The following is a 19,168-nucleotide window of genomic DNA, read 5'->3' on the forward strand; positions in this document are numbered from 1 at the left end:
GTTGTAGAAATTAGGCGAAAAATCAAAGCTTTTTGGTTCATTAGTCTTTTTCTCGGCCCATTTTATTTGAGGTGAATAATAGCGATTTGTTTCAGTCCAAGAATATGTTTTTTTTTTTTTTGCTCACAGTAATGTGGCTCCCCGTCTAAGTCTCTTAAACTTTCTCTGAAATATTAATGTCCCTGAAAGATCTTATTTTTCAGGAAGCAGAGCCCATTAGTGTTTTGCGTTGACCTTGTGACATTGCCACATGTATTGCCCCTGTAATTATGGGGCTAACAGGGCTCCCTCCGTCCTATTTCAAAGCTGGAGCGGGTGAGTATATGCATTGTTCGGCTGATTTAAATAATTGGTGTGGTTTACTTAAAAGGGTGCCAGAGAGAAAACTCTGGTAATGGAATAATTTAAAAGGAAGTTGGAAACAGATAGCAACCCCACCAAAAGTCTGTCCTCCTCTCTTTTGTTATGGCTTCAGATGATTTTGCTCCAAGGAAACTAAATTATCCTTCTCCGGTGAGAGAGAGATGGTCAATGTCGTTTACGCACTCAAAGTGAAGCCACGCTGGAATTTGAAGACTGTGAAACAAATGAACTTTTTCTTCACGATGAGCCGTATTTCTGGGTACTAATGCAGACAGTTGATCTGCGAGTACAGTAGATGTGTACGTGTGTGGAGACTGAAAGTCCCGATCTTCTGGAGTGTTATTTTTATGGGATGCAGTGTGTGTGTGTGTGTGTGTGTGTGTGTGTGTGTGTGTGTGTGTGTGTGTGTGTGTGTGTGTGTGTGCTTTTGGCAAAATAATTAGCTTGTCCCTGATTAGCTGTTGTTTCGAGTCGTGGAAGCGAGTGAAGTGACGATAAAAGCATCAGTTTTAAACCTGTTCATCTCTTTTAGTAAATGAAATGAATAAAGGCCGTGTCATAAAACTCGCACGCGGTACAAGTGGAGTGGAGGAACAGAACCAGCGAGGCCATCGAGGTTCAGATTGAATGCAGAGGGGTCAAAGGTGATGTTAATGCGTAACGATGCACTGACCCCAAACGTTTGGTTTCTGTCCTTCACAGCCAGGAAGTTCGGAGTCACTGAGGTCCCAGTGGAGGCCGTGACGTTCATCTCTCACGCCGCACAAGCTCGCCTTCGAACCGTAGTGGAAAAGGTTTCAACCATCGCACAGCACCGACTGGACTCCTTCAAGGTGGGAACAACGCAAACACACACACACACACACACACACACACACACACGGTGGAGAAGGTCATCAGGTGCATTATTTAAGTCATTTTTTACTTTTCTCTCACGCTGTTTTCGATGGTGTAAAACACCTGCTGTAGGTAGTAACACATGCACGATGGATAAGTGTGTATTTGTTGTGTTGGGAAATAAACTTCACCAGCACATTCGAGCGCACAAAAACACACACGCCCTCTTAAACACACAAGCTTGAATATGGGCTTGTGCGCTCCCAACGTTCCCACACAGCGCCGGAGCGCCACTAACATAAACACATAATATATGATAAGTTCATATGAGCAACCGTCTTTTTCCTTTTTTACCTTTTTAAGTTGTCATTGAGAGCCATTCAGCCCAAACTCCAGGTACAAAGGAGGCTTCCACGCGCCCGTCCTGGGTTATTGGTGACTTCATCTCCCGTAGCCCTTGAGTGCAGCTTTACAACCACATTTAATTGGTGTTCATTAAAGAGAAGAAGCCATCTCCACTGGTAGCCTGGATCTCGGCGTTGTTGGTGAGAACAGTGGGGGGGGAAACTTTTGAAAGTGTGTTTTTCCTTTTGTTTCTGACACCGAGAAGGCAGGAAGAGCGGCACCGCGGCTGTCCCCATCTCGCGTGGCGCTTCTTCTTCTTCTGTTCCTTCCTGCTATTCCCTTCTTTGTGGTTTTGCAAATGAGGCGCGTGTGTGTGTGCGAGAGAAAGAGAGAGAGAGAGGGAGAGGGAGGGAGAGGGAGGGAGAGAGAGCTCTGTGAAGCCACTCTGTTGACATCAGCGGAAAAAAAAAAGACCAAAAGAGTAACCGGGCCGCGGTGGCGGCAGCAGGAGCTACGGAAAGAGTGCCGGCTCAGCGCTGCAACAAAGAGGGGAGGCAGAAAGCGTGAGGGGGGCAACGGGAGGGGGGGAGAGGCCTCTCTGATGTGCCTTTGTGCTCTGTGCCACCCAGCTCTTCTCATCCACACGCAGATGGAGAACAGAGGGATGCAGCTCGCTGCGCAGGTGACACACAGGCGCACGCACACAGATGTGTGAAATAAGCCATTATCCTATTAACTTTTGATGACCTACAAAAGTTTTTTTTTTTTTTTTTTCCCCGCACCTGCCTTTCCTTTCTCCCGAGTGATGCACCATATGCAAAGAGCACCCGCCGCCTTTAAATAGATACAAAGAGTCTGTGTGTGTGCGCGTGTGATCACACCGGGGACGTCCCAGGTGATCTGCGTCTCGTGCCGTTGACGATGGGGTGTTTTTATGTGCATTAGCCGGGCGCAGACGGCACATCCGTTACCGTCGTCTTCATGGTCCTCATAGGTCTCATATGGCGACGGTCGTCGTGCCGTTTGTGGTTGAGAGCTGTGCGATTCTCCCATTGGCGAGGAACTTCCCCGGCAAGTACAAGTCAACGTAATCGCCAGGACCAAGGAGGCAAACGGGGGAAAAGTGTCTTTCTAGTTCAAAACTTTTCGCACGGGTTTGTCAGAGGTGGCGATGTGTATTTTGTCCGCTTGGCTGTGTTTGCCTTCTTTCCCAACAAAGTCCAACCACGTCGGCGTCTTCCTCTTGTGCTGAAGATGGGGGCATCTTGCCGCTCTTTTTTACCCGCCGGGAGCGAAACAAGGCAAAAATAAAAAAGAGGGAAGATGCAGGCGACGGTGCAGGTCCTGTGTAGATACAGCCACCTCTAGTGGGTCAGTGGGGACAATGAAGAGTCTATACAAAGCTTTATTCCTTAGGAAATTCCTGCATAGTAGCTTCAACGTATAATGAGGGCTGACCTGAATATTTGCTGCTTAATTGTGAGTCACGTTTGTTAGTTATGCAATGTGTCCAATTGGCTGTGTAGCTCATGTCGTGTCTCATGTGTTTCTGGAATAAGTGCTGAAACTTTCATTCCTTTGACAGAAAGTCAATCAGCAACATTATGTTTCTCCTCTGATTGGGATCTTCGTTTTACAAGGCAAGCATCTCCTCTTTACTGAGGACTGTCGGCCGCACAAAAGGAGCTGTTTGAAGTGCTAATCCGGATTAGCTGGAGTTTTCTGACAGCAAATCATGAAATCAAACAGAGCAATGATGTACATCATGTAAATAATCATTAGTGTCAGAAGGAATGAGTGCATACTATTCATCCACTGCTCTTTGAATGTGTGACGCGTATCACTCGCTGGCCTCGTGCCTCGTCAGCCGTCACCTCAAACTCACAATCCATCCACGTCAGATTCCACCACCACACACTTGGTGAAAGAGACGTTCCAGCATAGATGTTGCAGCTCATCCATCACGTATCGATGGACCCCGGGTCGCCCCTCAGGCTCTGACACGCTGCGGCCGCGGCCCCCGGAACGGGGACCCGCACCCGTTTATTCCCCGTCCGACCGACCGCCTCCGTTTGTCTCCCCGTCAGGACGACGAGTGCTACGAGCAGTCGGCGGACGCTCGCTCGCAGCTGCGCTTCTTCGAGCAGCTGGAGCGAATGGAGAAGCAGAGGAAGGACGAGCAGGAGCGGGAGATCCTGTTGAAAGCAGCGAAGGTAAGTTGTTGTCACCTCACCATCCTTTTTGTTTGTTTGTGTGTTTGTGTGTGTGTGTGTGTGTGTGTGCGCTTGAAGCCCTGACAGATGAATTAGAGTGTGACACCAGTGGATGAAGTGACCTCCCTGCGTCCCCCCCCCCCCCCCTCCCCACCGGCCTCAGGGCTCCTCCGTCCCAGCTCTCCCTCACCGGACACAGCGCGCACACCACGCACACACCACCCCCCCCCTGCCACACACACTCACTGCCTCGTGGACAGACACACACAGACAGACACCCATGTACGGGCTGCAAAACAGCCCTCGATCACAAGGCCCGACAGCTCAGGTGAAACATCCTTTTAAAAGCGTGCGGAGCGTCAGGAGCAAACGGCACTTTTTTTCCTTTATTCAACCTTTTTTTTTTATTATGACGGCATGAAAAAAGTGTTTTCCCCCCAAAAGCAGCAACGATTTGTTTGGATCAAAAACTATCCGCTACGCCGAGAACCGAAGAGGATGTCTTATTGCTTCCCTATTTACTTGATTCTAAGATTCTAGAATATATATGCATTTTTTTTACATAGATTGTCCATCCATCCATCCGTCGTCAAACCGCTTATCCTGCACACAGGGTCGCGGGGGGGCTGGAGTCCATCCCAGCCAACTTCAGGCGAGATGATCAACTATATGTATTTACATAAAAAAGTTGATAACAACTTTAAGCAGTCAGACATGTTACATTTTCCCGTCCTGAAAAGGAGCAAAATGGAAATAGAAAAAAAGGATTCCATTGTTTTAACAGATCTTTGGTGTGTATCCTTTGGATTTTGAGGTGTTGACTCCATCACAGCTGTTTCTCAGAGACTGCTTCAAAAGCGACGCTAACTACGGGCCAGGCTCGCTGCCAGCCAACAATCCAGTTACCAGTTGCTAGAAGCTCCACCGCTGCCAAAGCAGAGAATGATTCAAGCCACCTGGAATAAAGCAACGGTTCACGTCCAGTGAGTCGACACACACTTTGGTTTAGCTGCTGAACGAGGGCTACGGTTGGTAAAGGAGTTCTGACAAGTAACTACACAGATAGAATTCCATTGCACGCACTATGAAAGAGGCAAAGCATTGTGCAGCAATCACACACGTATAGAGGCACACAATAAAACACAGAGCGGAAATAACTGCGCTGACTTCCTCACACAGTATTCAAAAGCGTTCTTATTTTGCAGCGGCGTCCTTGCATTGTTACGTCAAACCATCCATCTGTCTATCGGCAAAAAAATCTATTTTCTAAAGACTTGAAAAGATCACCACGGACCCCGGAAGAGAGAGAGAGACAGAGAATCTTTTGCAAATGAAAATGCCCGGCGGTTCAACATTAGCAGAAAGCTTGGTTAATTTAATTAATTTTGAATGGAGCAAATGTCCCACAGTAAAGATTCTCATTGCAGCACACCTCACCGCCTTAATTGCATTATTACGCTCCGCTCCTGCTATGCAGGATATTAGAAAAATCCTCTGGTTGATGAACGCCGGCCCCCAGACCCCACGACCTGTCTGGTGGGGGTGGGGGGGGGAGAAGAGGCCCCGCCTCCGCAGGAGAGCGCCGCTGGGGAGCGCGCGGTGATGTAATGTCCTCCGGTCAGGTGCCCACTTCTACTGCGAGCGGCTCTGCTCGTTAACCGGGAACTTCTGCGGATTTTTGGCCGGGTTCCCGCTGGCGGGGGCTCGCCCGGGGGGCTATCTGGGCTGTGCGAGCATGGCGGAGGAGAGCTTGACTTCACCTACGAGCCGTGTCCGCGGCTTATTTGGCGCCCGTTGCCATGGTGTTTCACTTCCAGCAGAAGTTTAGAGAGAAGATCCTGTTCTTTTTTTGGCTAAAGATTATACAAAATATCACACGCTTGCAAAAGAAGACACTCAGGTTTTCTTATTATTCAATGATTTAATATCCAAATCCTGTTTTCTGTATTATTGTGTGGACACCTGGAAGGTGACAATCCTGTGCGAGGAGCGACGGAAAAAGACCTGTTCACCCTTACGGGAGAATATAGTGACAGAATGTAAACTTTGCACACAGCTGAACAGAAACAAGCGCACCTCTCTGGGGGGATTTTTTTAATTTTAAATCTACTGGGCAACAAAGTGAAAAGCATGCGGGACATTTTAAACCGTCTGGTGGAATGTGATCGGCGTCACTGATTGGCCGCGTACTGTAAAGCGCCGTAATTGGAAGATTGGAGTCCACCGCCACTCCTCACCCCCCCTCTGTAAACAGTCCATCTGCAACGCCCCCCACCCCCCAGTCCTCCTGCTCCAGCGCCCGCTAATTTTACCTCCTGAACAAGAAGCCGCGCTGATAAAACCCTGTCTCCTCCCCCTCCTCCCCCTCCTCCCCCCTCACAACAAGCCCTCCCCTCCACTCTGGGCCGTGCACTTAGAACATGACTCAAGTCTTTGGGGGATGCGCCGGCCCGACCGGAGGGCAAACGCATTAGTCTGGGTTACGATACCGACCAGTACGTGAACCGCCTGATATATTTAAAACCAATTAGCAGGAGAGCTATGAGGGGAGGAGGGGGGAGGGGAACGGATAGTTATGCTCTACGGCCTGCAGACTGTACCGTCACATTTGTGACAAAAAATAAAAAAGACACATAAATATTTTGAACACAAAGGGAAACATGGATTAGGACCTAAAATGTAAACGGTTGTTCGTTGGTCTGATCTGAACGACACAGATTATATGAGGACCCCCCCCTCCTCCCTCCCGCCTCCGCACAAATAAATAAATAAAGCGTGCTGTTCCATATTGACCCCCCCCCACACGCAGTGGTCAGCCGTGCGGGTCTGTTTGGCCGCGTCCCAGAGACACGTTCACCAGATCCCGCCTGCTGATTAACATACAAGAGCTGTGTTGTTATGCCAGGGACACGCACACGCACACACACACACACAGACACACACACACAGCGTCTGATAGCAACACTGTGACACACACACGCCGCCACTGATACTCATCCTTTGCCCCCCGTGTGTGTGTGTGCGTGTGCGTGTGCGTGCTGGCTTCTGCAGAATTTTTAATAACCTCTTTTGATTAGAATCCCCCTCCAGCGGCTTATTTAGGGATGGATTTGGAGCGGGGTTTAAAGGCCATCGCCCCCCCGGGGGAAGGCGCTCCATTGCACTTCTCTGAATTCGGATTCGATGTCCTTGACACCTCCGTGTCCTGTCCCCGTTTTGCACTATTTTCTGCCGCAGCAGCAGCAACAGATGAGCAGCAAAGGAAGGGGAGATGTGGGCTCCTTTTTCTACAACCAGCTGTTAACCTGTGCCCCCCCCCCACTCCCCCCACACTCCCTCTCTTCCTCTGCAGAGTCGCTCCAGGCAAGAGGACCCAGAGCAAGCTCGACTGAAACAGAAAGCCAAGGAGGTAAGCTGCACCCCCCCTCCATCCAGTCTGCATGCCTCGCTACACGTGTAGTGCCATTTAAAGTCAGACTTAATAAAGGTTTGAGGACTCATTCACGTCGATTGATGCCCGGGTGTCTGTGTGTGTGGAAAATGACTTTCTGCGTGCCAAAGACGCCCTCCACCTCTTTCACCCCCCCCCCCCCCCCCCCGCCCCCCTCCACCCATTTTCTCTCCTTCATCTCGGACCCGTTTGATTTCTGGACTCGCTGAGCCTGGTTTTGGTAGTTGGGCTTTCAGTGGACAGAAATACTTGAACATATTTCATGTTATGTCACGTTGTTGTAACATCAAACCACATTATCTGTCTCTGTTTACTACGGATGGACTTTTCCTTCGCTTCTCTGTGGGAAGAAAAAAAGAGTCAAATTTGCCACATTAGCTCAGCGGGGCCATAAAAAGCAACGTGAGCGAGAGGTTTTTCGACGTAGCGATTCACGGCCCACATTAACTTTTACTGCCTCGAAGGAATAAAAAAAAAAAGAAAAAGCGCTGTTTCCTCTCTTCAAGTGAGCGGCCGAAGCGGAACACGTGGCGCTCCAAATTGGGAAGTGTTTTACCAAAGCGGCGCCGCTGCTTCCTGCTCTCTTTAAGTGCAGGTTCGTACCTGCTGGAACTCCCAGCGGACCTGGAAGTAGACGGCTCTCCTTTTAGTGGCTGGTTTATGTTGTTTACGCAGTACTTCTGTCACAGCGGAAGTTTGCGGAGATATATATATATATTTATATATATATAATATATTTTTTGTGTTTTACTCCGAAGCAACTTCAGTGGGTGCTGACGAGGATCAAGAGGATTGTCTTGAGCTTCCGTAGAGCCGCGCGAGGAGGCGGGAGGATGAAACACTCACTTGTTGTTGTTGTTGTTGATGTAGAACTTAAGGACGTGGTTTCTTTCCAAGTTGCTCTTAAAAAAAAAAAAAAAGCAAGAAAAAAAAAGCCCTTTCATTTATCCGGTAAAGTTTATTGAGCAGGTTTGCACTTTTCTCACAAACACACTTGTATAATTTGCTCCTCCGTCGGTTTGCGTGGAGAACGCCTTCCTCAAGGGCAGCTCACCGTTGTTCGAAGTATAACGTGTTTCAGGGCTTCTTTTTATTGCCCCAGTCTGCTGTGTCAAACTCGTGACCTTTAAGTGACAAGTGGACCTTCTCCCCCCTTTGGCTGCCTGGCATCGACCCCCCCGACGGCCCACGCTTTCCCTTTTAGAAACATTCGCACTACGCCTCAGCCGACCCAGTAGCCCTGCATATGCAGATGAGCGGCGTAATAGGCAGTGCGACAGGTTCGCGCCACCCCCCCCCCCCCGGGGGGCCGCGGGATCAAAGCGGATCTCCTCCCCGTTTAAGTGGCAGTCTGCTCGTCATCCGGATGTGGCCAGATAAGCGGGGACATCATTTGCATCTGGAATTTTAACAATGTGGTTTGGAAATCGTCACTTTATGTGATGCTTTCTCCGACACACTCGCACGCCGCCCCTCTCTAATGGCCGCCGTTTCTCGCCCCCCCCCCGCGCCTGTCCATCACCTGAGTCGGCTGTTTGTGTCACTGGGGGAGTCGAGCGATGCAGCTCCCGCATCTGTGCAAACCCCCCCCCCCGATCACACACACACACAAAACAACCGCCACCACAAAACCATCATCATTTAGGAGAGATGCAATTACTGCCTGTTGCGTGTCGAAGCGGGCGTATGAAGTGCCGGTGAACTAGCAGATAATAATCCATGAAAGAGGAAAAATGGGACACGGTCAAGCATTGAATATCTAGTCGAATCAAGTCAATTTACAAAGCCCTCACATCGCCTCTCAGGGCTCGATAATGTGTATAATATCTCAATCCTGAGAACTCCAGACAATGTGACTCACTAGCGTTGGGCAGATTCTCTCTTTCTGCTACTAGCGTAACAGAATTATCTCCGTTTGACGGTCCAGAAAAAAGTAATATGGTGGCGATAAGAGTGGCTTAATGAGTAGGTCAATTACAAAATGATATTTTGGATCAGATCCCAGAGATCCTTCTGGTACACCGTATGTATGTTGCCATCCTGCGATCCTTTTACTGCAACATCCCCGATGGGCGGCGGCAGCTTCACCCACAACCTCGTCCCCAGCAGAGCCGATACACGCCGCCGGTGCTTTTTTCCAGCATGTGCGAGGGAGAGGCACAGCGGTCCAGCGCCCCGGTTTCCATTCACAACCTTTTGGCTGAAAGGTCAGATGGGCTATTTAAAAAAAAAAGCCCTCCAGTGAAAATCAATGGGTGAATTGGGGGCCCAGTTTGTTGTTTGTCGTCTTCGCCGTCGTCAGCGGCGGCGGCGGTAGTGCGGCTGTGTGCTCGGTCCATCAGCGGGGCAGGAAGCCCGGCGATGCCTAATCATAGAGAGGGAGAGCGGGAAGGAGACAGAGAGACGGAGACAAAGAGATGGAGAGGGAAAAGGAGACTTGGGGCGGGTGGTGGTGGTGGGGGGGGGCAGAGATGGAGATAGAGAGGGAGTTAAGGCCAGTGGAGATAGATCACGATGTCAGACACAGAGACACACTGCAGCCACAGATTCATCATCGCAACCGCGTCTGCAGGCGCAACTGGACAACGGGGGAAAAACGAGTGGACTGGAAGAGGAGCGGAGCAGGGACAAGGCCGAGAGACACGGGGGAAGATGGAGGGCGGGGGCTGGGGGGGCAAATTGGCTACCACACCTGGGCAAAACCTGGCCAAAAGCCAGTTAGGGCTGCTAAAGCGTTTTCACTAGTGTTGTTAGAATGAGCTTTTTAAGGACCCAACAATCGTAAACTATCGCCCCCTTTTGTTTGACTGCAAGTAAAACCAGGACCCCCGAGGTTTACGTCCCTCCAACGCGTTTCCTTCCTTGGCCACGAGGGATTTACTTCCGTACGTTTCGACGAGTCGCCGCTGTTTAAAAAAAGTCTCAAATCTCTACTAAAATGAGTACCGACCCCAGCACAACTTTACACGCTGCGTGGCTCCGATTACTCACCTCCAGTTCCACATGTTGGAATTCATCAATCAAATGAAACTGACGCTAAAAAAAAAAAAAAACCTGTCCGCCGCGGAGCAGAGGGGCTTCAGAGGACAAAGTAGTGCCCCCCTAGTTTTTCAGTAATATCTCTCTCGTCTTCAGGCCCTACGCAATCCGCCACCTCCCTGCCCCTCACCTCCCCCTCACCTCCCCCTCACCTCCCTGCCCCTCACCTCCCTGCCCCTCACCTCCCTGCCCAGCAGTCGGGCAAAAAAAGAGAATCCACGGCAGTGGAAGGATGGCGTCCTTTTCAAAATGCCTGTTTCAGTCTCACAAACTGGGTTATGCGTTCCTCCAGCAGGTGTAATTTCCCACTAGGTGTTTTTATTTTTTGAAAGATCATACAAAGTTGATGCGGGTGATTTAATTATCTCATAAGAAGGGTCTGTTTTCCAGGTCCCAAAGATGCGCGGGCTACTAAATAGCACTCCCTAACCCTATTTTTTTATTTGTTGCTTTGTTGCCGATAGTAACTTCAGCTCTTCTTCACCTCAAGACATGTTATGAGATGAAATAGAAAAAACAGAAAGGGGCTTTAAAAGTACCTTTGGTGTTCCTGTGTGTTTTCGAATATTACAAAGTGCTGTAATGAGAAGGAAAACAACAAAAAAAAGGAGATTCTTTTTTTTTTTTTTGCCTCAGAGGGAGATAGCGACTCGTCTCCTCGCTGTACGAGCCTGTAGGTTCACTTTTCTCTTTGTGCACCAGAGCACTCCTTGGGACTCGAGCGACGGGGGAATTGGGCGTGCTGAGCTACGCTGGTGGCGAGGTGCCAGCCTCCTGTGCCGGGGATGTAAGTGAGAGGGAGGCAGGACGCGTTTCAATTAGGCAACAAACACCGCGCTCAGGCTGCAAAGAGAGGAAGAAAAAAAGAGGGGAAAAAAAGCCTTTACTAGCTGACTTCTCCCTTCTGACCTCTCCCTAAAACACACTCCCCTCCACTGCGCCGCTCGCCCTTTCGTTCCCTGTCTTTCCCCCATTTGAGAATCCTGAGTGTCATTTTTTCGCCAAACTCACACGGGAAGGACAGTACCGGGGGTCTCTGCGAGGTGACGCTAAGTGTGCCAGCTCGGGCCTGCATGTTTCCATTAGATTGTCATGTTGGCTAATTAGAGAGCAGCAGCATGATTCACCTTGTTAATTAGGAGGACTTGCACACCACGTGCCCGGGGGCGGCGTGGGGAAGAGGAGCCCAGCCTCAGAGCCTGCTAGTCGGCCCCGCTGCCTATGAAGATTCCCCTTCTCATCTACCTTTTTTCGCTCTTTTTTTTTTTTTTGATTTGGGAATGAATAAATCATCGAGATCGTCCCTCTTTCGGAGTGTGAATATGTGAGTTCTCATCTTCTCCTGGATGCAAATTAGACGTGATCAATAGAAGGTGACGAGCGGCGAATCTAAATGTAAAAAAGAGGGAGCGATGGAGGGAAAGAAGAGCGCGCTAGACGAAGCGCGCCAGCGCGGAATGAGACAAAGCGAGAGAACATTTAAAGTAGGAAATTTCCCCTTAGATAAGCAGTATTTTTAATGATCACCTCGCTCTCCCGGTGTAAGGCCGCCAGAATCTGCTTAACACTGACTTCTGGCTGTCTTCGTTAAACGCTGTTCCGTTCGCAATCGCAAAATATCAGAGCAAATGTTATTATTTATGAAAAATGATACTTACTCCGCCGGAAAGACGCAGATTCTTTTGGACACTTTCAATGCATCACAACCCCCCGCCCTCCGCCCTCCCGTCCCACCTCCTCCGCGCAGTTTAATTCCCGCAAATAAGTTGCAGATGAAGAAGAGCCGTCGGGCCGTGATAGACACCCATATAATGACCTTCGCTCTGGGGACGGCCGAGGGCCCTGAATAATTGGTCCTTGGCCCTGGAAACACTTCTGACACGCGGCTCATCTTCAGAGGACTCTGTGAGCCGAGGCTATTAGCCCGTGCATGTATTTTGAATTCATCATAGGTAAAATAATATAATCACAAACACATTCGCTTGAATATTTAAGGGGATTTGTGTGCGTTTCGACAGACAATGAGACAGAATTTCAAAGACTTTTTTTTTTCTCTCTCGCATTTTTAATGTGCATGAAAAGATTTATTGTCTCGTTATTCAAGAAGCTTGGTAGCAGCACCATGGTGCGCATCTGTTAAATATAATAAAGGTAATTTTAAGTGTCACCACGTACTGGTAAATGTAACATCTATATTACAGAATCAGACGGCTTTATTGCCGTGTTTAGTTTCTGCTTTGGTCTCCACTTACAAACACAGCTTTTATAGATAGACTTTATATATTTAAAACAATCAGGCCAATCATGCAGACATGCCCCGTACCGTATGTTATCAAATATGAAATCTATATTCAATAATTTATCTTGAGAGAACGCTGCCCTGTGTAGCATCAGCGCTCCGTTGACAGAGTCCTAGTTGGGAGACAAAGACTTGCCCGCGTTAGCAGGTCAGGGCTGAGCCGACTCTTTGTGGTGCCCGGGCGCAGATGGAGAAGTGAATCCTGATTGGCTCACTGGCGCTCCCCCCCCCCCCCCCCGCGGCGGGCTAACTGCCAGGCACTTCACATGAAGGAAGGGCCTCGAGACGCAGCTCCCAGATGTTCGCGTAATGTCGACCATGTGGGCGTCAGGTGAATGAGATCCACGCATTAAAGACATGCATCAGACGACACGCACTTAGGAAGCAGAGGGAGTCTCACACCCAACAATCTGTGTTTCAGAAAGCGGCAAATAAGATGTGTACAGAGGCATCTTTGTTTCGCATGTTAGGATGGTAGCATTAGCTAGTTAGCACTCAACACAAAGTAGAGTCGAGGCGGATGGGAATGTCATTAGTTTTTGCCTGTTGTCATCAACCAAAGTAATAAAACACATGAAATGTTGACCCATTGATAGAAATGTAGACCAAAGTCATTCCGGCTCATCCTGTGGGGAGTATGAATGTCTGCGTGCAGAATGTCACCGTGACTTCCTATCCAATAGTTGTCGAGACTTTAAATAAAAGTGGGGGAGCGTGAGGAGACCTCGTGGGATCATGGAAGGGTGTATCCTCTGGCACCGGGAATGCAGCTTCTTTGGGAAATTGGTAAACAGCTGATGGAATATTTGATTCTGAACCGAAGTGGTGTAACGACCAATCATGCCGCTAGCTAAAACTGATCAAATATTAAATGCTTCTACACCGTTGATAGTTTTGGTTTTGGTCAGTAAAATAGTTTTATTAAAAACAGAACAAAATAATAAAAACAAATGTCTGTTTTGGCTGATCTTCATTTCTTGCCTGACGTGCATTTTCTTACCTGGTGAACGGTCTGCACGCAGACCAAATGAACATCTTGTGTTTTTGATATTGGAAGCAATAATCTTGGACTGAATGAGCTTCTGTTTAAGTGACAGCCAATAGCTGGAGACAACATGCCATAAAAGTCTTCCAACCAGAGGTTGCTGTTATTACAGCCCAGATGAACATACTCGATTGTGGATGAGTAGTAGATTCCGCTGCCCCCTGACATCGCTGCAGACGGCCCGGTGGTATTATAGCTGTCTGTCCTTATGTCACTGATATTACACAAACCTTTGTAGGTTTCTGGTTGACGGACGTCCTCCGAGCCGCGTTCTGTCCCCTAAGGTTAATATTGCACCAGTGGGTTCATAGACAAGTTAGTTAGAATCAAACTAAAATCCTGATACAGTCTCACTTCATTAAGACGTTTGAATACCATTTTGTGGGCAATACATTAACAGAGCCGGATTGTGTAACTCGGATCACACGCACCATGACCGAAATGTAGGACGCTTTACGATTAGTCTCTTGAGGAGCCTCAGCACGACATCGACCATAACCGCTTCATTTCAAATGTTTTAAGGGTATTCATTAAGATTCAGCTTCATCCTCGTCAACACACTCCAATTAACACGTCCCATTATGCGTTACGGGCCGACCTATAGCCTCGCCGTGAAAAGAGATTAGATGTATGCGCTGCACGCTCCCCTCTTTAGGACGGGGCGAGGCAGGGGGGGACGCATTCGCGAACAAAGTGGCATATGCTGAGTCTATAAGCACTGACGGGCTCCCTGCTGGACCCGCAGCTCGTCTGAAGGGGAGAGGGGAGGAGAACCGGGCCGACGGCCGGGCTTCGGCTTCGGCGCCGCGCTCTTTGCAGGGCAGAGAGCCCCGTCGCTTCCTCCACAGCCCCGTGGCTGCATGCGAGTGACGTCAAGCAGAGCGTGTTCTGCTCTACCAAGGACATCTGTCTGTAAGCGTCTGGGGGGCCGCGAGCGTCCCCTCGGGCCGGAGGGGGGGAGGGAGGGAGGGAGGGCAGCAGGGCGGGAGGGAAGATGGAGAGAAAAGCCTTTGTTTAATAAACAGCAGAGAGGGAGAAGGGCAGGCTGGCCACCACGCCGCTCCTCCCAGCGCGTCGGGGGCCGCCTCGTTCTGGCCGTCCTTTGGACATTTTTGGATCACAGAGAGACGAGCTTCTCTTTCTTCGGCGCGACGTCTCACTCGGGTCTTGATGGACATTTTTGACCCATCTACTATATTGAAAAATTTCCCAGAGTGTGAGCCAGAACAATCACAATCAGCAGTTGCACACACACGGTCTAATTAATCCATTTTGACACACACACACACACACAACTAAAAATATCAATAATGTTGTATGTATTTGACGTTTGGCTTTTCATTTGTTGTTGATAAATATAAATAAACATTAACATCCACTGCCCTCAAACGAGAGGTCTCAGTCAAATTTAAATAGAAGAATCTTCCGGGGCATAAACACCATGACACGAGCAATCTGATGAATTCACTCAATTTGATATCCGGCGCCTGGATTTGCATATCGATTTGTAGAATGAAAATACTTGTTTCATTTTTTGGGTGGTTTCAAGTCATTTTATGGGCATTAAACGCCGGCCGACGCCGCTCATTCTCAAAGTAGATTGTCTGCGTCTGTTTGTGTGTGGAAGCTTCCTGCAGCAGCGTCTTCTGTTAGCTGTAATCAAATGTTCGGCACTGATTAGCAGAGCCTTGATGTGAGCAGACCCTGATCCGATTGATATCACACTCAGAGATCAGCGTTTGCACCGTCCTGGCGTCCGCTCATGTGCACTTAGCACAGCGTTTAACATCTGGGCGACGGCTCTGAGCGGCCGCGAGACAAGCGTTTCCCCCCGAAATTGAACATATTTCCAATTTCACCCGGTTCGACCGCAACACGGTCACCCTGCATTTCTTCTGCATCAATCCCCTGAAACTGGGATAGATTGATTATTTTGGTCTCCTTAAAAAATGTTCTACATCCCCCGACCTTTGCTTATAATTTGACTTTACAAGTTCCAGTCCCCTGCTTTGAAAGGGCACGCGGAGCAGACTGGAAGCACTGGTATTTAAGCGACTTCGGAGTGGCAGATATTTATGCGATACCATTGATCGGACCTGGCAAATGTATGCACTGTGCCTGTTACTCTTCTAGTGTGCAAGGAATCCCTGCAGCGACCTTTACGCATTTTGAACTTGCGCCGACGGCATTTCGGTCTGGAAAGCTGCGGAGGTTCTTGACTAAATCTCGACAACCCCTTTGGATCTCGGGCCCGTCGGTGTCCTCCTCACATTCCTTCATAGCTGCTGCTCCTGCTCCACAGCGCACGCACACACCTGTGTGCGCCACCACAAACATACTTTTATGTACATGTTAGAATTAAATGCTGCTCAAAACAAGCCCCCAAAGGGAAAACACAATCTATCAAAGCCCAGCACAAATCTGGCTCGTATCACTCGGGGGCCATAAAAAGAGGAAAAAAGAGAGAGAGGTAGATTCGGCGCAGCGGCAGCAGATTGAAATCAGAGATCAGTCTCCCCGGTGTCACGGCTGGCCGTTTTTACCGACTGGAAACGCAGACTGGGAGGGTTGCAGATGGCGAAATGAAGTCGTCATTTATCATACAGTCATAAATCTGAGAACGCAGGCAGTAGCCGGGAGGCCACGCCTGGTGCCAACTGCCAGGCAGCGATGCCGGCATCCTGGTGCCATCAGGGAGACAGCAGACCTCTCTCCCTCTTTACTCCATCCCTCTCTCTCTCAGGCTGCTCTGCAGCGGGACTCTTTAAGGTCAGGCCCGGGGAGATTTGTGTGTTGTTCGTGGCGAACGCCTAATAGGGTTAGCATTGATAGCATTGATGCTACATGGGCCATGTGGGATCGTGTTCGCCTCCGTCTCCATTCACATGGTGTCGTCGAGAGCCCGACTCCCCACGCAGACGACCTCGCGTGTCACTCCCACTAACCAGCACTGGTTTTAACTACAGTCGTCGTATTTTCACCTTTAAAAATCGGTCACATTAACAAGGTTTTAGGATGTTCAGTTGCCTGGTACTGCTGCTGTTATCCCCCCCCCCCTCCCAACCCCACTACTTTGTGTTGTCAGCGTGTTTGAATCTTTCAACAGTTCCGCCGTGCTAAATGTGAAGTGGCAACACCCTAAAGGGCATGCCTCGCTGGGGGGGGTTTTTTTTTTAGAAGGAAAAAAATCCATCAGAGGCAACTGCATGCACATTTTAGATCAGACTTTACACACCAAAGCAACCTTTTAACCGAGCGCCATCTGCAAGTAACATGAAATTTTCTCCCCCCCCCCCTCTGCACCCTAACCGATCAGACAACACACGTGCCTCACACAAACACCAGTGCCCGGCGCACACATGCTGAGAGATAACATAAAAAAGAACATGAAAGACATGAAAGCGCACATTGATTGTCCCTGTTCGCTTCAGCCCGGGTCTCTCTCTCCCCCTCTCTCCCGCTCTCTCCCCCGCCGGGCAGGCACGTAGGCAAGCTGGTGGGTAGGCATTCCCTGTGCTGTGGCCAAGATTGATAGGCACGTGTGTGTGTGTGTGTGTATTGTGTTTGCATGTTGGAGGGAGTGCTGACACCCTCTGTGCCACGGCCCCGGGGCCTCACACACCCACCCAATAGAAAGGGCAGCTCGCAGCAACGCTCGGTTCCCCCGCCCCCCCCACGGCCCCGCGGCCAGACATGACATTACCTCGGGCGGCGCCTCAGCACAACCTCCCCCTTTATATATCGCAAAAATCACAATGGGACCGTGTGACTGCACACACACACACACACACACACACTCGATCTTTGACAGAAGCTCTGTTAATGGCTGACAACCGGCTTCCATTTTGTTTGGATCAGGAGAGACAGATAGAAGAGGGAAGAAGAGGGATGTTTTAACTCCTGCTTTTCATCCTACTCTTGTCTCGTCGCTCACAGGTCTCGTAGAGCTCTAAAATCTCACTGTTTTGGTGGCAAATGCGCTTAAAATCCGAATTTCCTTAAAGTAACGCGTGTGCCTACGTGTCATTGTGATCCCCGAAAGCCATCGCACAGAGGCCACGCTGTACATTCGTACATTAATCACGGGTCGCTGTTGAATTTGTCGGGTCGGGTCGGCGATGCATTCATCGATGTGTCTCTCGTGTCGTCCTCACCAGATGCAGCAACAGGAACTGGCGCAGATGAGGCAGCGAGACGCCAACCTCACAGCACTGGCTGCCATTGGCCCCCGCAAGAAGCGCAAAGTGGATTCGCCGGGGACGACCCCACCGGGGGCCGAGGTAAGAGGAGCCGCGCCCGTCCAGATCTAGTCCTTCTGACCTCCTCACTGCGTTCCTTGCGGCGATGACACATTGGCCGACTTGCTGCTAATTCTGTAATGATAAACTCTGTGACGACCTGGCAGCTGGGCTTTCTCCAAAGAACACTGTAACCCACTACATTGCATTCCTCTGCTCTTCCTCCTTGCATTGCTTTAGTTGTGTGGACAGCTTTCCATGGTAATTTCCATGGCCATGTCATCCCTGACTGTAAGTTCAAACATGGAGTGTTGCTGGATATGCAAAAACAATGAGTCACTGAATATCTCTCTCTAAGTCCGTGAATAATAAATAGAAATCCATTACTGCAGGTAGAGCAGTGGTTTCCGGTTCAGGCAGCTTAAGCAAGATACTTTTGTTTTTTGACGCAGGCTTCAGATGCTCCATGCAGTCACTTTCCAAAAGAATGCTCCAGACCTGTCATGCGTCTGCAGGTCCAGGTTTGCAGTAGTCTGAAGTTCCTAACATAAGTGCACCGACCGGCATCGCCCCTGGGACCATTAACCAACATCTACAATAGGCGGTGGTATTGTGCTTGAAGATTAGGGAAAAACCTCAGTGGAATGTGCTCGCTGACCAATAAACAAGCAGCCGGCTTTCCCCAGGGCTCCCCGATAGTTTATCTTAGTTTACGTGGAACTCTTGTTTTACCTCCTTTAGGTTTCTGCCCGTTTCTATTATCTGCCCAGAAGCAGTAATCCGTGTTGTTGGAGAAACTAGCCTGTTGTCGGGGACATTTTAACAACCAGACCGGCACGCATTGGTGTTTGGACTGCAATATCGAAGCCTCGTGTTTTGCTCCTCTCCAGAAACTTAAAATGTTTTTCCAGGTCGTAATAAATCATCTGAGAGGTACGGTCAGTTTCTCCGTGACTCTTCCATGTATTTTGGTGGAAGATGGGATCACATCACAGACCACTCTGGACTTCCGCTCTTACAATATAGGCTCGTATATAAGCTTTTTTTCTAATTAATTTACACAGAAAATTCCATAGATTAGCGTGAACTTATATTTGTTTAGTTTTGTTGTCCAGTTGTCATGTAGATGGAGAAAGGAGATGGAGACGTTCTTGAGTGTTCTAATGAAAAGCTTGTTTGCGATTAGAGGATTTTTTATTTGTTCAGCGTAAGCTTGCTAGTTTTCTCCTGACTACCGACCCTAGCTTTAAGCACCCGGATCAGATATGTAATAAGTAAAATAGATACCGGCAAAGCCAAACGATTGAGATGATATTGGCAAAAAGCATATGTCAAATA

At 49.2% G+C, this 19,168-nt stretch overlaps 1 protein-coding gene across 3 annotated transcripts in view; it reads left to right on the forward strand.

The window, feature by feature from the left end:
- The window catches only part of LOC120808296 (transcription initiation factor TFIID subunit 4), a 64,740-nt gene that overhangs the window by 23,561 nt on the left and 22,011 nt on the right, over nt 1–19,168 (forward strand). For 2 of the 3 annotated variants that reach the window (XM_078085309.1, XM_078085310.1), the window contains 4 exons: nt 1,066–1,196; nt 3,633–3,758; nt 7,111–7,167; nt 17,750–17,872. In XM_078085309.1, coding sequence (XP_077941435.1) covers nt 1,066–1,196; nt 3,633–3,758; nt 7,111–7,167; nt 17,750–17,872 — 437 coding nt within the window. Of the gene's footprint in view, nt 1–1,065; nt 1,197–1,563; nt 2,017–3,632; nt 3,759–7,110; nt 7,168–17,749; nt 17,873–19,168 lie in introns of those variants that run through there. The other variant, XM_078085311.1, reaches the window with a different exon arrangement.

The sequence above is a fragment of the Gasterosteus aculeatus genome, chromosome 12 (genome assembly GCF_964276395.1).
Source record: "Gasterosteus aculeatus chromosome 12, fGasAcu3.hap1.1, whole genome shotgun sequence".
NCBI classification, from domain to species: domain Eukaryota; kingdom Metazoa; phylum Chordata; class Actinopteri; order Perciformes; family Gasterosteidae; genus Gasterosteus; species Gasterosteus aculeatus.